Genomic DNA, 19,092 nt, shown 5'->3' with positions numbered 1-19,092 from the left:
GCGGGACACACTGATGAAACAAGGAAAAACCTGCGAGAGGAAATTCATAGAGCCTCTCCTCTTATTAGACTCTGTGTTTTTTTGGGAGATTTTGTTTTTTTATGATTGTGTTTGTGCTGGAGCTGTGTTTTTATCTACCCAAAGTCTGCAGTGGTTGCTCATTGGTTTCTGAGGGATTCACACCAACTGAAGAGATGCTCTAATGTTGCAGTTGGACTTGGACTCCTTTTGACTTCCTTGGACTCTGCTTTCACCCGATCAGCTGTTTTTCATTGTTTGCAAACGATCTGATCTGCTCCCCCCTTCCGCACCTTTTTTCTCCCTGGTCATCGTGAGCAGAACAGTCACTTTCAGTGGCTGGGCAGTGATTTCTGACTAAAGCACAGAGTGTGAGGCTCGACTCAAGGTAGTAGCGTCCTACAGACTGGACTGCCTCACGCTCTCCAGAGGATCCTCAGGCTTCAGTTTTTCCACTTCTGGGAGTCTGCCTTACCTGATTTAGCCGGAAGAGAGTTTTAATTAGAATATCTGCAACTGGGTCGGCGGGCCAACAGCCAGGATGCAGGTGTCATTAGTGTGCACGGACCATCGCGGGGGGGTGAGCCGCAACACGGAGGACCGACTAAACCGACAGAATGCCAACAGCCCCAACACAGGCACCCGCAGCAAGTTCAGAGCGGTGGCAATGGTGGCTCGCAGTCTGGGACAACTCTCTGTTCAGAGTGTGCCTTCTTCCAGCGAGCAAAGCATGAAGACCGGCATGAAGTATAGGTAGGGCATACTCAATAAACTGTGCAATACTGCATCTCACAGGCTGTAGAGGTGAGTCTGAGATTGAGGGAGTACAGGTACAGTGAGAGATGAAGCACTTTTTCTGTTGTTACAGATCTTCAATAATCTGTTGTCTAAACTGTTAACCAGCTACTGTAAGTTTTCCCTGAAAAGATTTAGGTCTGTACTAAATCTCTAAAGGGCTCTTAAACTGCAGGATTTTAGAGCAGCCCCCCTCCTGCTGCAGTGTGTTGTGAATAATGACCATCAAATATTTTGGCTCTGGGTGTAATGCATCACAGAGAGGACTGCCCACTTTTCCACTTTGCTATTGTACACAAGTTTATCTTCCTTACACCCTTCTGACAAAAATGCCAAAACCCACCTGTTTAGGATTGACTACATCCACAGAGTTAACAGAAGTGCTTCGATAATTAGTAAAACCCCAAACATTTTATTTAGCCCAGCAAGCCTGAACTAAGACAGAAAGGGTCTCACAAGGAAAGGTTTGACTCATCATTTCATCCGGTCTTGTTTGTGCTTGAGTGGTATGACTAATTGGTCGGTAAGTAATTTGAATTCAGTTAGTGGCAGTTGTTGTCTATTCTATTGTTGGGGAGTGACACAAACAAGCACTGTTAACAAGCAAGCCACATTTGTTCAACTGAAAAAGGGGCGATTCAATCAGGTGAAACCCAATCCCCCCATTACTGGTTAGTATTTCCCCAGATTCGTCTTTATAAGGACCAGGATACTTGTGTACTTTTAGACCAAATTTATTCTAATGAGAGATCTTTGTTTGTCTTTGTGTACTCTACATTGATAATCCCTTAGTTTTTAATTACAGTGTACAGTGTGGGCTTTTAACAATTACTAACATTACAGTCCTCAGTTGGCAATTGAATATGGAAATCAGTTATTTCAAATCAATAAATCAAATACTACATAAAATGAATGGCTGCACAAACTGTCAATCAGTAATGACCATTTTTTCATTTTCAAGAAAATTACTTGATAACACCTCATTTAGTGTTTTTTTTTTTTTTTACATTTTTGACATGCTTTGAAAATACAAATATTGACACTTTGCATAATGATAACTTTTGCCCACAATATTGTGCCGTAATATTGTACTGCGTTAAATTTTTACCCCAATCCTTCTATCACCTGATTACTGCTAGATTTTAGTTTTTACAATTCTGTTGCTTTCATGCTGGCATAGTGGATGAAAGGCTTGTATTTCATTAGAGGAAAATGGCGTAGCCTGTTTTTGACTGCGCACACCCAAAGAGACAAAGACTAATGGCCTTGTTCTATCTACTGTTCCCCTCAAAAACACCCATATTTAACATGTAGGCACAGATTTACTTGGTAAAAGCATTTATAACAAGATGCAAATGTTTCTATTTGTGTGTAGTGAATTATTCAAATCATTCCAGCTTTTTTTTACACACAGGCTGTAAAAGCAAGAGAAGAATGATTTACAAAATGAAATGTCTCTAAACATATTTAAGTGCTGAGAGAAGTCGAGCAAATGGCAAATTTAATGGTGGTGGAGGACAAAAAAATACAAGAGGGGTTGGAAAATATGTGTGTATATGAGTACGCGTTACTTTACAATTTACATGAAATACATGAAGGGATAATGTACAGCAACCTTTCATTATTGCAAAATATCCACTTATATCCACTTGCGACACAAATGTCACAGTTTTGACAGGTGCTTATTTACAATAATGACCAGCTATTACAGGGTTACTTGCCAAAGACGATCATTTGACACAAATATTGATTTAAAATTATATTATTATAAGCTAACGTACTTTATAAACATCTGCCAGCAGGACTGCAACCATAGAAACGTCTGCAGCTAGCATCCATGGCTATACTGTAGCAGAACTGCAACCGTTGCAATGTAAACAAATCTGGTAAGATTACCATTCAGCCTCTAACCAGCAATCAAATGTTTTCTGTTCTTCGAATATATTTAGTAATATTGGAAAAATCTTGGGAGTAGCTAAGTATTTATCTGTAGTAAACATGGAGTATTGTCTTCTTGGCACAAGATGTTGCTACTAGGGATGCCCCGATAACGTTTTTTGCCGCCGATCATCTATGAGCCATATCTGCTGATACCGATCGGCCATACGATAGTTTTTTGTTTTGTTATAGCAGCTGGTATAGCAGTATTATAGGTCTAACAGTTTCCATTTTACATACATTTCATCCATCAAATTGAGTCCTGGTTAAACATGATTTAGTGAGATAACCGAAGCACAAGAATCAGACTGTTGCCACTTGCCTGTGTTGTTGAGTCGAGTTAAATAAATGGAGACACCCTCCTAAGATATATATCCGTTTCAGTCTTTGTTTTTGGTGAATGTTCTTAAGAGAGAGAGAAATGAGACTTTTCAGTTGCCTCTCCGCTGTTAGGGTCTCAACCGTCGTCCAGTTCAGCACCGTGGACAGCGGTGCAGAGTGCACACTGTTCTGTAAACAAACACACATGGCATGCGATGAATTGATGCATTAAATAAGCAGAGAATTAAATGAGGGGAAGTAGTGGGCGTGACGGACTGTGACGTTACTGGTTGTCCATGAAGATTTGTGTTTTTAATTAACATCCACATCGAGGACATGTTTTGAGGTGAGTTAGCATGTGACAATGACACCAACTCCGCTGAGAAATGGCTCACATGTTTTGCATCATCGATCGGTTTTTGCAGTCGGCGACTATAAAGTATTATCGGAATTCTCGATTGCGGCATCCCTAGTTGCTACATTTTATTAGAAATCAACAAAATTGACCGGACTTCTTGACTGTAGAGTGATATTAAATGTAAAAAAATAACTGAGACCTCAGAATGTGTTCATTGGCCATTCAGAATTGAGTATTCAACAAAGCCTTATAATAATGCTGTAATAATTAATGAATATGTAAGGAATTAATATGTATATTATTCCTGTAAATAACATTAGCTTCTGTTGCCTAATGCGGTACCAAAACATTAGCAGAAATGTGGTCATTTAACAACAAATCAGGGTTTTTTGGGTTAATATGGAGGCCAATGAGGGGCCATAATTACAGTTATTTTGCCTCATACTTGCAACATTGCAAACTGCACAAGACACAGACAGTTTTAATTCTCATGATTTTGACTGTATATTCCACTCCCTGTTATCAAATAGGTTCATGAGGAAAAAAAATAAAAATAAATGATACTCATACTCGGTCCCATAGGCAATAAGTTTCAAAGCCAATGTGAACACTAAGTGCTACATTTTACACTGTTGCACACTGCATTACTTACTTTGGCAATTACGTTGTGCACAAAATTCTGTTTAGATTGAAAAAATGGCCAAGAAATTAATTATCAAAAAAAAATTGAGAATCACCCAAAAGCCACTGGATAATGTTCAGCAAATCGTTGATTTTGTAATGCAGCCCATCATTTGTCCATCCCTGAACTAGCTGTATATTTACTGTTGATTGGGAAAATAACAATGGGAGTTGTAGTAATGAAGTACATTACCCCTCCTCAGTACTGTTGTCTGAAGGCACAGCACAATCCTTCATATCTGATTTGCTAGCAGCAGCCTAGCCATGTTGGCACACTGTCATTATTGAGGCTAATGATGTTGAATGAGTAAAATCATTTTCAGCTTGGGGGCCCGCGCCTGATTGTGTTCCTTGCATCCGCAGTACAGTTCAAAATACAGAGCGGACGCTGTGTTCGTGAGCCATGCTTGTATCTGATGTAAATTGAAGGTAATGTAAATGTAGAATGATGATACATGCACTGAGGGCAAAACATATGTGCTTTTGAGGAGGGAGGGGGAGGGAGAGAGAGCGCTAAGGTTAGTGCTAGGGTAGGCTCTGTGCCCATGAGGAAGTAGGCTGGGTGATCGGTGCTCACGTCAGTGTGTATCTTTCCAACATGCCTCTGGAAGTAAAAGCTCCCCAGCACCGTAGCAGACCATTGCATTTCTATTTTCATGTTTCAGCACAAGTTTTTTTTTTCTTTTCTTTTTTTTCTTTTTTAAATTCAGTTCAATCTTATTTTCATTCTGCCCCTGACAGTTGAATGGGATAGCGGTTTAATGGCTGCTTCCCAAAATAGTACAGTTAACATTGGGCTGTATGGTAAGGACCTGTGAAAAATAAAATGTTAGCTTGTCATATACTGCATGGCAGCATGACTTATGGATATGAATACTGAAAGCCCTATTTACTCTCCAGCTCACAAAACTTTCCACGGTTATCCAAGCGGCAGAACATGTTGATTGCTTCATATTCAATTCAGCCTGTTTTGCATGGATCCCCGGATGGAAGCCTTGAGCTTGAATCACGGCTGACAGACAAGGATGTGGTTTACTTGAAGCTGACCTCCCCACGAGGCCAAGGAAACCATCGAATTTGACTGTCTTTTCAAGGTATAGAAGGATTGCGGCGGCTTTAGTTACTGCAGCCCAGCGGCCTGCCTCACCACAGACTGAGCCGCTCCATTATGTGACACTGGGCCTGCATGACATGACTGGTTAAAATCATCTAGCCGGGCTGCGAGAGCCTGCGCCTCCTCCAAGGAATGATTAAATGGCTTCAGTCAGGGCTGAATTAATGATGCACGCAAAACGGCTTATGATTATGTAAAGTAGTCTTGCTCAGAGAACGGAAGAATATCTGTGAGAATGGGCAGACAGGGCAGGTGGGGAGTCAATCCCATAAGACCCTGCTTTTCCTTGTCGTGTATCAGCTCTCCTCGCAACCCACCAAACCTGGGAAGGGTCTTGGGGGAATGACTCCCCTCCACAAGAGTCGGTTTATTTGCTTAGGTGTAACAAATAAACTGCTGCAAAATAATATAGAGGCAAATAAGTTTGAATACAGATCAGTTTCTTATTGGACTGCAGTTTGTGTGGTTTTTGCAGTCATAGGCTGAATTCAAGAGTTTTAGTATACACTAGATAACATTAAGGCTATTTAGAGGATGTTTTCCAAAACACGGGATTGTTTTCATGCCACAGTATTTATGGGCGAGAGTAGACTTGTCCTTCTGCTCCTTTGCATTCAGTATCTTTTTACTGCAGTGGCCATGTAAATATGAGTAGCTGACTCTCCTCTTCCCTTGGCATAGATCTACAGTGACTCGCCTTAGCTCACACTGTCAGTAGGATTCTTGATTGCTCTGGAGGTCCACTGTTAGTTGTAAAGTTGATACTGAATCACGGCCACAGTATATAGCTACTGGCAGAGTTGTGTGAGCAGATGGCATTTGAATCCCATCACTGTGTTGTGTGAAGGTGTGATGTATCGTTATGAACAACATAGAGACACAGAGAGATAAAGTACCAATTATAAAGCCAGTCACCCCAATTCTGTTTTCATTTGGTGCACCTAGAAGTCCCTTGGTCCATACCTGAGCAGACAGCAGCATTTACAAAGACATAGACTTCAGGCAAGTGTGAATGATTTACAAATAAAACATGCAACATGAACACTCAGATTATCACGGAGGCTTCATGTATGCCTAGTGATTATTGTCTGTGATTTCAGTGTGAAAATTTAATTGGGCATGCCTAACTGTAGGAATATTTTCTCATTGTCAGGGAATTTTTAACCTTGTTCATGAAACTGAGTGTCAAACTTCAAATATTTTGTTACTCAAGTGCAAGGGCATGCATGGTTGCGGTTTGGGTGACAAAAGCTGTGGGTGTGAAATTTAGGGCGTCATGAGTGTGGGTGTATGCTGGGCATTTTCCTGCATTCTGAGGTCTCTCCATTAGGGAGCCAGCTCTCTACAGCCTGTACTCCTCCTTCCTGAAAGATGAATCATAAATAGACTGTGGAAGTTGAGCAGAACACGCACAGCACTACACTCTGGCCACTCCAATGTAAGCGCTAGGATTCATCCACGGAGACTATAGCCCTAACAGGCTACTGTAGCCATCTTAAATGTGCACAGAACATTCACCATCTGTTTGCTCTGGGCATGTGGAGAGGAATTGCCAAATGGTGGGATGGTTCATTTATTGATGGGGGTTTGTGTTTCACTGTATGCACTGAGGTTTTGTCTGTGTTGGTGTGTGAGAGAGTGAAGTGCGATGGGGGGTTGTTGTGGAGTTTTATCTGTGCCTATGTGTCTATAAGCATGTCTGTGTGAGAGACACACAGTTGTGTTAAGTTGGAGGAAATGAAGACAGCTGTTCTTTCCTTGCATGGCTGATAGAGTTTAATTAGAGCCTGCATGTTTATGCCTTAGCAGCACTCTGATTTTCTCTGTATGTTATTGTCTTAAATGCTTTAGAAATAGCCTAGATGTATTAATTCTGCTGTGTACTGTCAGGAAGAGGCAATTCCTCCATTCTCTCCAGAGTTTGTCAATACCAATTTCCACAATCTTTACGCTGTATGGTATGTGTGCAGGAATTTCATTTGACTGTTGTTATTTTTCTTAGGAGCGAGTTACACATGATTTCTGGGCTGAGTATAGCATAGTAATATGTAGCCTGCTTATATAAGCCTAAAGCTGAGCGATTACATGCACAATTCTGTGTTATTCTTGTACAAGTGCTCTGTGTGAGGTTATTGAAAGCTGCCAAACTGGTCTATTATTGTAGGTGTGGGCAGGGGTTTGAATTGGAAAATGAGGACTGTACCAAAACATCAGATTGTGCTTAATTTGTTTTGACAATAAAATTTGTACTTGGGTTTCTTATTCTGCATGACAAGCATTTGATCTATATGCGTTATGTAATTTGTAATGCAGTGATTGATGAAAAATGGTAGCAGGGAGTGAAGCTAAACTGTAGCATGAGCACAAAACTTCAGCATACGTAATTTGTTAAATAAGGAGTAGCAAATCCAAAATGTATTAGAGCACAGATCAGCAGTGCCAAATTACATCTATCTCTCAGCATCACGCCTAGTCATGTATGTTATGAATATTTAACCTAACTAGTTTTACTGTAAAATCAGGCAGATGGTACCAATAGACTCTGAATTGATGCAGTGTGGCAACATGCGCAGGAATAGTGAGCAAGGCTTTAGTGTATAGTTATCTTTATAGTTATCACTGTAGGTGTGAATGAGCCTGTTTTGATTTTATGTCATCATGCCACACTCAGCACTTGTTTTGCTTGCTTGGAGCTTTTTTTTGTTGTTGTTTTTTTCCAAAATTATTCCTGGGGAGGTAATTTCAGATGATTTCACTCCACCTTCATTCACCACATTTTGTTTAGATTGTCTGTCTTTGAGCTATTGGTCATTTTTACTGAGTTATGTCTGTTAACATTTGTGTTCTCCTTTTGAACGTGGTAAGGACATAAATACATTAAATCTGCTAACCTTAAATATAGTCTATTCAGTTCCTTTGACATCTGCTAGATTTCATTGAGACAATTCTTTAATTGGCCCCAGTTTTGTCTCCTTGTTAGGTAATTTCCAAGCATTTCAGGATGTCTGGGAATGGCTCAGAGACATTTTAGACAGAACAGCCATTGCTAAGACTTGGAATCCCTGCCAGGTTCTAGTAAGTTGCCCTCGCTCTCCTCTCCAGTATACAACAGAAGATTTTCTATCCCTGCGGGCTCTGGCAGATTTGCCCATGACAAGAGCCTGTGAGTGTGGCTGGGGTTAGAAGAGTAACAGATCCAGCCTTAGGAAAACCCTCTGAGAGGAAAATCTGTTAATACTGAAGTTACAAAAAGCAAAACAAGAAAAAAAAATAGTCTTAAAGTGCTGCAAGTCTTGTGGCTCTTTGTTTCGGGCTGCTCTATCTAGATTAAGGGTGTAGTGTTAGCAGACATATGTGTTCTGTGTATGTGGGATGGGAGGTATACCGTAGGGAGAGTTATATTTGAAGTGTGAACTTCAAAGGAACAGTTCAGGCTGAAATAGAAATTCTGTCTATCTTCTTGCCTCCATGTCAGTCAAAGCTCTCTTGAAGTTTGTATGACCGCCAAACACGTGGCGAGGTAGCCCCCGCAGTTCCAGCTCAAACAGTTGAAGTGAATGGGTTCTGTTTGTTTGGAGTCCCAAAAAGGTCAGGACGCTGGCGGCATGCGAGCAGCGCCTCATGGTAGAATGCTGTAGGGCGCGCGACAAGGCACACAACCGTTCATGCTTCAAAAACATGCTGTCAGTGAGGTAAATATAGGCTTTTAGACTCACATCACAACTGTTTGGCCACAAAACACTTGCACAAGTTGTTTAGAGAAATTTGATCATTTTATGCCGCTTTTGTTCACTTGAATTGTTTTGGAGAAGATGGAATGTGTGGGGACTAACGAGCAGGTCGGATGACCTTCAGTGGAGTTTTGATTGACATAGATAGACAATGACTGAATTTTCATTTTGGGTGAACTGTTCCTTTAATCACAGGAAGTGTGTGTAGCTGCTTTTCAGGACAGAGGTGGTGCACCCTATCCCTCCCTCCCTCTTCTCATTTCCCAGTCAGGACAGTTCTAATCTAAAATCTAAGTTTTCAACTCTTGATCTCTCTCTCTCTCTCTCTCTCTCTCTCTCTCTCTCTCTCTCTCTCTCTCTCTCTCTCTCTCTCTCTCTCTCTCTCTCTCTCTCTCTCTCTCTCTCCCCCTCTCCCTCTCCCTCCCTCCCTTCTTCCTTCTCTTCTTCCCTCAAGTGCAATGAATATTACATAAACTAAAATGGAGTCGGAAACCACCTGCAGCCAACACAGGCTGGTGGCATGAGGAGTGTGGTTTTGTTTTTGAAGTTGGAGCCACTGGTGAGGTTGTATTAATAGTTCTGCTCAGTGAACATATCTCTCGACACATTCCTCCTTACAGCTCTGTGACCTCGTCTCTCATTCATCATCTCATCCTGACCAGTGCCTTCAGTCTGACTGATGTCTGCCCCATGCCTCTCCTCCTCCCTGACAATCCACTCCCATGTCCTACCAGGGCTTGCCTGATACATGATTTTTGCATAATACTGATAATTGGGGAAGAATCATCAATAAATCTGCTACTGTGCTGTTATCACAATAACCCTTTCCAGGCCAAAGATCCTCGCAAATACAGTTCTAAAACACAAAAACATTTTATTTATTTTTTACATTATAGGCATTTGACTGATGCCCCTGATGCAGAGTGACTTACAAAGAGTTCAACAGTAGAATGAGCTCAAGTTGCTACATCACCAAAATTACAGGCAACCAACACACACATTTTGTTTAGAATTGCTCTTTTTGCCTGGGTGAGCAGGTGGCAGTAGCCACAGCTGGCGACCAGTCCAAGAGGTCAGTCTGTCTCCAACTCGACTTAAACAAGTTGCAAAAAGTTAACCTTTTTGAAATGCGAAAGCTTGCACCTGTGATGCCTGTAGGCGTGGCTCGACCAGTGGAGACGTGACCTGTTTCTTTGGCTCTGGCTTGCTGCCTGAAATGGGGGGGGGGGGGGGGGGGGGTGTCTTCTGGCTACGTTAGCTTGGCATAAACAGAAGTTAGGTTGTTTATTCTGTTTGCATAGTTTTGAATACTATTTATTTATATTTATATAATTGATATTGCCAGTAATGCTGACATTGGCTAACATAAATAGTTTGTCAGTGATAGGTGGTAAACCATAGTAATATGGTATTATCCATGTCGGTTGGCAGTCTTTTATCAAATGTTTTCTAGGCAGAGCTTTCTAGCTTTAGCTAGCATAGAGAAACCAGAGCAAGTACAGTATTTAACTTCCAGTGTCACTGGAATATTGCCATAATGGCAGGCGGAAGATAAAGAAGCAGATATAAACAATACCTGACTCAACTGGTTATTAGACAAAATTATTTAAAATATACACCAAAATGATCCTTCAATATTGAGAGATGTGCTGAGCTGTGGGCCTAATTATCCAAGATGGTGCAAAGGAAAGGCTACAGCAACTGAACTGAAGGGTACTTTGCAAGCTAAAACCTGCTCACACCAGTGGCTCACCATCGATAATGTTAACTAATGTTAGTTGTCAGCCTCTTCATCTTATATTTATCTCTAAACAAACTAAATCTAATTGTTTAAGTTGTAGCCTATAACTAGTTTTAACCACCTAAAGTCACCTAGCATTATATAGAACCAGAATATCCCTGCCATCACTAGGCACACCTTGTGTCATTTTTGACTTATATATATAAATATCTTAACAAAATATCATAACTACAAATCCATGAGCCGAAATCAAATTTTTTAATGGTAATCTTATCTGCATACTCTCCATGGCTCTGTGCTGATCTAGTATCACACATCGCTCCCCTCTTCCAGAGGCAGAACCCCTTTAGCTGAAAGAAACTCTATCTCTGATATACCCTGCCTTACCTTGACCTTGATGACATGGAAACATATTGCAGCTCTGAGCCAGCGCCACCTCCTTCAAGGGCCCCCAGAGTCAGCAGCAGGGCTGAATGACTGACTTAGACAACAAGGATTTATTATGTGTCAAGCTCGGGTGTAATGCATATGTAAACAGGTCCCCAAAATAAACCTCCAAGCCACCCCTCATCAGAGCAAAGAAACGAACCAAAATACTCAAATGAGCACCGTGGATTATTCCAGTGGGGCTGTGGGCTGATTGGAGCAGAAGGCTGATGTGACAGGGTGACTAATATATTTCTGAGGAAACAAGGGTCACTAAGTCCCAGAACAGTTACTTGTTCAGTGAAACCCATCTGCTTTTGGCTTTCTGACTGCAGTGGTGTTCTTGTCCTGTACTGTATCTGTCTCCTTCCATTATTGAGCAGGATGAGAGGGAGATGACTTTACTGTTGCGGTCCGGCTCAGCGGGAACCTGACCCTTGCCTGCTTTCAGGCCCTGGCAGAGGGTCACTGCAGCAACTCACAATGCAGTATTCAAGGCCAGCCTAGTAAAATATTGAACACAACACAGTGCTGACAAAGGGACATCATTACAAAGAGAACAATAGGAAGGGCAGGACTGTGTATTCTGATATCCTGGTTTCTTATTTTTAGGTTTGGGGAAGCACTTAAATGCACTGGTACTGTATGTACTGTATTCATGGATGAAGCATGCTTATGCAACGCTGACACAGTGAGCTTTGTCTTTGTAACACTTGCTAATGAAAATGGTGCAACTCTAGAAGCACATCTATACAGTAGCTCCTTGTTTATCTAATTAGACAGGTTTACTATGCAACTCATTTTCTGAACATGCTCGTGCACAATGTTTTCACACATAAGCTACATGAATTCAGTTAATCACATTAAGTGGGTGTGTTTGATGCTGCAATACTGCAAGGCATGACAGAGACTCAGTGCTGAATCTACACACAACGCAGTGTCTAGAGACAAACGCGAACTGCATTTACACTTTACACCTTCTATTTAAAGCAGGACGCAGTCAAGCAGCATCTAAATGAAGAGGTTATTTCACAGAACCATTAGACAAATATCTCAGTGAATCATTAAAACACTCAAACATGCTCTGCTAACATTTTCGGTCAGTAAGCTGCTGTTGGTTTCACTTATCTGTGTTTGTGATGCTGAGCAGTTGCCCCCCCGAGGGGGTATTTTAGTCAAAGCAATTAAGACGCAGTTAATTGTAGATCAGCTCCAATGGTTTGCCAGAGGGGACTTGTGTTAACCTTGTCACCGCTGCAGTGTCTCCCCCGATGCACCGCGAGGGCACGTGGTCTCGCTAGATTCCCATATCGCTCCCTCGCTCCCCTGTGAGTGCCTGTGTGTGCTGATAAGTCAGTGGGACCATATTAATGACATCATCAGGCTCTCGGATTCAGTCCAGTTCATACCGTAACAGGATTAGAGACCTCACTGACCAAATCAAGTCAGATTTATCTGTGAACCTCTTTATAGAAAATAAGTTTGACACAAAGTGCTTTACTAGGCACAAAATTGTCATAAACAGGATTTGATTTCATTTTTTTATTTGATTTCATTTGACCTCGCTGACACCTATGATGGCTCAAAAAGATAATGGTTGATTTTTGCTGCAAAATGCTATATTTGAAATATCTTGTGGGGTTGGAGATTAGAGAAGATAAGACTAAGGATTGGAGAGACTTCACCAGCAGCCATGGTGGTTCAGAGATGGTGAAAGTAATTACGTTGGATGATGTAGTGTGTTGGACTGTTAATACAGTGAAACAGTTAACTGGATTAACTCTTCCAAAATAGAGAATATATGGATACAGCAAAAAGAAACTTAAAACCAGACCTTTGAAGAGAGCTTATTTTTGTTTTCTTGTCTTTTTTCCTCACTACAACACAACCCTAGCCCACTTAGCCTATTTAGAGGGGATATGATATTGTTGAGATTTCCATATTTATTTAAAATGGTTTAGTTGATGCAAAGTGGTTTTTTTGGACTCTCTTGCCGTTCAGAGCACATTGAAAGAAGTGCTTTATTCAGTCACCACAGCAATTTAGCAATCCTACCATGGCTTCACAAAACACCCACACACACAATCCCACTCACATGCAGTTACATGCACAGTCATATAACACACACACACACACGCGTGCACATGCACACACACACACACACACACCTTTTCTGTCATCCCTCTCTACTCCTTTCAAATACAGACATCCCAATTGTATTTCTGTACAAACAGGCGCTCTTACAAAAATATATTAGACAGCCTCCCACACTCACGCACTCACTTTGACTCCTGCACATGTTACATCATCTCTGATGCCACATTTTTTTATCTGTCCACACTGCCAACGTATCTCTTACAGAAGGTCGACCAGAAGTAGCACACTTCATTTTGTATGTTTAATATTTTCTTAGATCAGAGATATGGTCTCAAGGTCTTCATTGATCTGAAGCCTGTATCTGATACGCTGCTCTTCCTTCATGAAACAATTTCAAACATATTGTACTGTGAACAGTTGACTAAGGAAAAACAATTTCATTGCTCCTATCAGATCTAGATGATGCCAAATATCGGAGCGTTGCCTTTTAAGTAGGAATCTACTCGTATGTATATGCATAGCCGTCTCAGAAAACTTTAAAAACTGACATAAAAAGAAGAAAAGACTCAACCAAAGCTGTGATTGTCAGCAGTGGGGTCTGTCTGGACTGTGATAGGCTCAGAGACGCCAGCTTTAGGAGCAAGCTGTTGTGGGGAGTCAAGCTTCTGAGTGGCTGTAGGGGATTTTAGTCACATGGCGGCTAGGGAATCCTGGTGTGCTGTGAGAAACTTCAATGGATGTCATGGTGGGCCTGCTTAAGACTTCCTCTCCCAGGCGTCCCCTTGACATTTGTTTGCGGGCACACGCAGCCACACACACACACACACACACTCTCTCCTTGTCAGCAGAAATGCCACTGTCTCTCCATATGCATCCATCCTACATGTGTCAGAGCAGATAGAAAATTAGTAGTAGTAGTGAGTAGAAACAGGCTGGCTTCAAATCCATACAGAGCCCTGTTCTCTGCTTCCATGACTGATAAGCTTCCACTGCAATAAGAATTGAACAGACTTTTCTTCCAGTATAAGTAAAACTAGACCACCCATTACAGAGATGTAATAGGAATATATTTTATTTTTTTTAGATGAGTCTTAGTCTTTGTCCTAGTCTAATGGCCTTTCCCACCTCTGGAGTAGAAAATATCACAAATCACTGCCACATCAATTCAGCATTTATGCTAATATAATTCTTTCTGTTTTGACAGAAACCTTGGAAAGTCAGGCCTGCGGGTGTCCTGCCTTGGATTAGGTAAGAGTTTTGTATAACAGATTTGTGAGGGGAACTGATTCCCTGCTGTCCTTTGTACTCTTAATAGGGAGGAAAGGGCATTATTGACATTATGTATATAAAAAAAAAAAATTCATCAAGGTGTTTCAGGGCGTCTGTACAAAAAGTCTTAAACTATATCAACACTTTAAAAGGTCTTGAATACAGATAAAGCATTTTAGGTTTTTTAAGTTTTGTAGGTCTTGCAAATGTTAGTGCACTGTTTTTCTGTTGAGAAATCAGCCCAGTCACACATACCTATTCTGATAGGTCTGCACCTGTTTTTCTTTTCACATTTACTTCAATTTCGGAACTGGAATTAAAAACGTTGGAAGTCTTCATAGCTGTTTAAAACGTCATTTAGTTTCTAATATAACTTGATGAAACTTGAAGACACTGCGAGTTTAGAGGCTTAGCTTTTGTTTGTGTGTATACAAGTTTACATGAATGCATGTATTACTGATCATTTACACGTGTGTGCATTCATGTTGTATGTGTGTGTGTCGTGTAAGTGCTTGCAGTGTACTGATACTTTGCCCTTTCTCCCTGTCATTCTGTGTAGGAACATGGGTGACGTTCGGTGGACAGATAACGGATGAGGTGAGAGCAGATGGATTTTGTCATCCTCCATCAGTCAAGGCTTGGGATTTTGCACCCCTCCATATGATCTAGCATAGCGTGGGTTGCTCAGGAAGACTATTCCTGATTATACTATGAACATATTGACACCGGGAGTCACAGCCAGAGAATAGACACATGCCATGTGAAAGCAAAGCCACTGAGGTGTTCCTTAGGCATGTGAAGGAAGTTTAATAATTGAAAAGCCCTAACGCCTCGCATAAGTGATCACTCAACACCCCCCCTTCCTCCTCTCTCCCCCTTTCCTCTTTCCTCTTCCATTCCTTCTCTCCTACCCTCTCAACAGACGGCAGAGCAGCTGATGACTTTGGCCTATGAGAATGGCATCAATCTGTTTGACACAGCAGAAGTCTACGCTGCTGGGAAGTGAGTATGCCCGGTGCCACAGGTCACTTATCAATGAGACAACACCAAACATGACCAGGCTGCTAAATTGAGATTATAAATGCACTGGACCAGGTAGAGCTGGTAAACTAGTTACAGTTGCCATCCTTGAGTGAGCTTGCCTGGTGCAAGCCTGATCCATAATGCTTCACAAGCAAATGCTCAAAGCATTAGAAAGGATGTAAATACTTAGGAGAACCAAATTTTGAGTGCAAAGTGTGAGACATATAATCTCATCTCCAATGCTTGAGAGACCTTTGAAGATTTCATTCAAATGTATTACATTTCTGGTTGACTTTTCTGAAGCCCTGAGGTTGGAGGTGAACTGAAACTATTCATGGCTACAGTTGCCCTGATACTGCAGCCTCCAGTATGCTTGCGCATACAAGAACATGCAATAACATCCAGGCTTGCACATTCAGCATGTAATATAATCTAAAGCATGTTATTGATATGCAGGAGACAGGCTGGGGTCAGACCTACTATCCTGTCTACATAAACACAGGGGGCACAAAGTGGTTAATGTCTCTGTCCTTGAACACAGACCTGAGGTTAGGTGGGCTTTTCTCATTAACAGTGTGTCACTGTTGCAATGTTTGACATCTTTTATGAGGGGTCAGACATTCACAGTCTTGGCTTAAATTTACAGGACAGGCAGTAATGATATCTTTAACCTCTTTCATCCCTATGCCTTCTCGCTGTACATAGCAATGTCTTATATTCCAGGATTAATCGGGCTTTGTAGTAGCTTGGATGGATTGAGGGATTATCCTTTGCCAACAGTATCTCTGATTAACAGCACCAAGTCTTTTTTTAATCTTCCTAAGAATATTCTAGGTTTCATTGTGCCAATATGTTTGGGGAGATATTCTAAGGTGCCAGTTTCACATAAAAACAAATCAAAAGAAAAGAAAAAGACAGGAAAGTAGATCTTAATTGTCTTCCTCCTTTCCCACCTACTGCTTCAGCAGCTGCTGTCTGGTAAACTTCCATTACTACACACTCCATTGTTGTGGGGAGCTTTCAACACTGTTTGACTTTGAGTTTTATGATGGGGCCATAAAAACAGACACAAGGTTGATCTTTGACACAAGGATTACAAACTGACCCTGATCTTCATGATACCACATAGCAAAGATCACAGATCGACAGAAAGGACAAATCTGTGAGGCACGTGCAAATGGCTGTGACACCATGTCACAACTCTGCATGTCTTGCACAGGTGTTAATCCTGACAGCTTGTGCTGCAAAGCAGTGCTGAGAAGCTTATAGTATGCACATGCACACAAATACGCACATCCACATACACACATGCACAGAAGTAGAACATATCAAACACTCTGCACATCAAAATGTAAAGAGGCTTCATGTGAATCACTTTGATGAAGGAATTGCAGTATGCCAGAACAGTCAGGCTCAGTGAACGTGAAGTGGTGTTGGTAGCCCCACAGTTGACTTTGAATCCACTGCTGTAATGTTGATTCTGTACTGGGAGGTTTGAGAGATAAACAGGGTTTGTAAGCTGTGCTCACAGTCATAGCTCTGCTCATGCAAAGCATTTGGCAGTGATTGTGTGTCAGGCCTGTATACTGTATGTGTGCTCTGGTAAAACATTCAATAAATGGAGATATTTAAATATTGATTGTTATTCTTAACTAGCTTACACATTCCAGTGTACAAGCTAGTGTCTCTCAAAATATATATATAAATAACAAATAAACATGTTTTGCTTCAATTTTCATTTTATACCATGCAGCAGCTGTTATCAGCAAACACATACGGCCGTCCGTGCACTTAAAAGTATGTGAGTAATTGGCATAACACAATCTCCTCCATTATGTTTCAGGCTTAGACATTTTGCTCCAGATCCATAGTAATTGCATGATATTGTGTGAAATCAGTGACAAATTGTTAGGATAATTATGGAGAAATCTGAAAGTAGAAGAATATTATGAATCCATGAATAATACTGAATTAAGGCATGGCATCTACTATAAGCATAGATTCAGCATTAAGGCTTTCAAAGTACTCACATTTCAGAGCAGCTATGCATAGTGCAGCGGGTGTGTGTGAGTGTGTGCAATACACATATACTGTATTATTGTGCTTTTCTCTTAAGGGAGTGCTTTTGCTTTTGTTTTAGTCATGAAGAAGATGTATGTCCAGCCGCCCGGTCTGTAACATCTAGTAGTAGTACAGCCCTACTCTGCTCTTGTTGTTTCTCAGATTAGCACACTGTACCAGGCACACACAGCCAGACAGAGGAGTAGGGAGATGCAAGAAAAAAGTAATACAGGGGCGGAGTGGGAGGGATAATGGAGATGGTACCTGGGGGAGAGCAGAAGAAAGGGTGAGGGAAGGAACAGGTGGTGCAAGTAAAAATGAGAGGTGGGAGGGAGAAGAGAGAGTAAAGAGCTGAGGGAGGCAGAGGGATCGATAACTGAGCCTATACTTCCACTGTGTGTTCAGTGCAGTGAGGCCACAGTACACTGCGTTTCCCACAGGTTGTCATTTTACTTTGGCAGTGTCAGAAGCGGGGGTTATTGACATCTTGTTATTGATGTTTCGTTTAGCGAGCCCAGTAACATTTTTTCAGGCACTAAAGTATCTCAGTCTAAGCTAATAAGCTAATAAGCTAATGGCATTGCAACATTAGCTGGCTATTATATTGCCATATGATTATCAAGGCTACGCTTCAAACAGTTTCTCCATTCAGTTTGTGTCAGCACAGACACACCGCGACTCAAAGGAGCACAGGTGCGCTGTGTCATAGGTGCAATGAATTATGGTCATTGTAGTTCACTAGCACATTTTCAGCACTTGGCAGCATTAAATCTTGTTAAATCAGCAAGAACTGGCAGCTTCATGCATCACGGCACCTGACGTGACTCCAACCCCAAACTTCACTTGGTGGGCTATTAATTTACCTGGGCAGGTCATTCAAATATAAACATTGTTTGGGAAACACTTGGAGGCGTCTCATTTATTTGTCACAGTGAGAGAAGTGTTGAGACCTCCCACTGACAGGTTCTGCCCTATCCCTAATGGGCCCCACATTGGGCATAATTGGCACCCCCGTGGCTACTAATGAGTGACATTGTGGCTACATAGCACAGCCCAGTCTAAGCCCTGCTGATTCTGCCCTGGCAGACTTTTCACACTGACCAATCCTAGACAGGTGCTCTTTTCAATGAAAGCTCCCTTCTGCATTATATATGTACAGAGTTGTACTGTGTCCTTTAATTCAGGGTTTCAAAACAACCCCCAGACAGTCATGTGTTGAGACTATCTCCTTTTAATCTAATCTTGCCTCCTCTCTGTCTGTTTTGCAGGGCAGAGGTGGTGCTTGGGAACATCATAAAGAAGAAAGGATGGAGGTATGGAGCCTATTTTCATTGAGTTTGGTGTTTTTTAATTTCCGTCCCAACAGTCTCCCTAATCTTGTATCATCTTTTTCCTTGCACATATTGGAAAGGAACAGTGCGTTATGAACTGGAAAGGCAAGGTAGGGAGATAAAAGATTAATGCGGACGGCCGTGCCATGCCTGCACTCGTGTCCCTCCTCAAAGATACTGAATAATGG

At 41.5% G+C, this 19,092-nt stretch overlaps 1 protein-coding gene across 5 annotated transcripts in view; it reads left to right on the top strand.

The window, feature by feature from the left end:
* Positions 1-19,092, top strand: part of kcnab2a (potassium voltage-gated channel subfamily A regulatory beta subunit 2a) — a 90,635-nt gene that overhangs the window by 58,793 nt on the left and 12,750 nt on the right. For 3 of the 5 annotated variants that reach the window (XM_071526390.1, XM_071526386.1, XM_071526385.1), the window contains 4 exons: positions 14,425-14,468; positions 15,049-15,086; positions 15,412-15,491; positions 18,842-18,886. In XM_071526390.1, the coding sequence (XP_071382491.1) occupies positions 14,425-14,468; positions 15,049-15,086; positions 15,412-15,491; positions 18,842-18,886 (207 nt within the window). Of the gene's footprint in view, positions 1-559; positions 772-14,424; positions 14,469-15,048; positions 15,087-15,411; positions 15,492-18,841; positions 18,887-19,092 lie in introns of those variants that run through there. The other 2 variants (XM_071526389.1, XM_071526387.1) reach the window with 1 other exon arrangement.

The sequence above is a fragment of the Centroberyx affinis genome, unplaced genomic scaffold (genome assembly GCF_046629955.1).
Source record: "Centroberyx affinis isolate AG114_WGS23_722 - 3 ecotype Tasmania unplaced genomic scaffold, CSIRO-AGI_Caff_v1 ptg001408l_1, whole genome shotgun sequence".
Classification (NCBI taxonomy): Eukaryota; Metazoa; Chordata; class Actinopteri; order Beryciformes; family Berycidae; genus Centroberyx; species Centroberyx affinis.
This window is presented reverse-complemented; position numbering and strand designations above follow the sequence as displayed.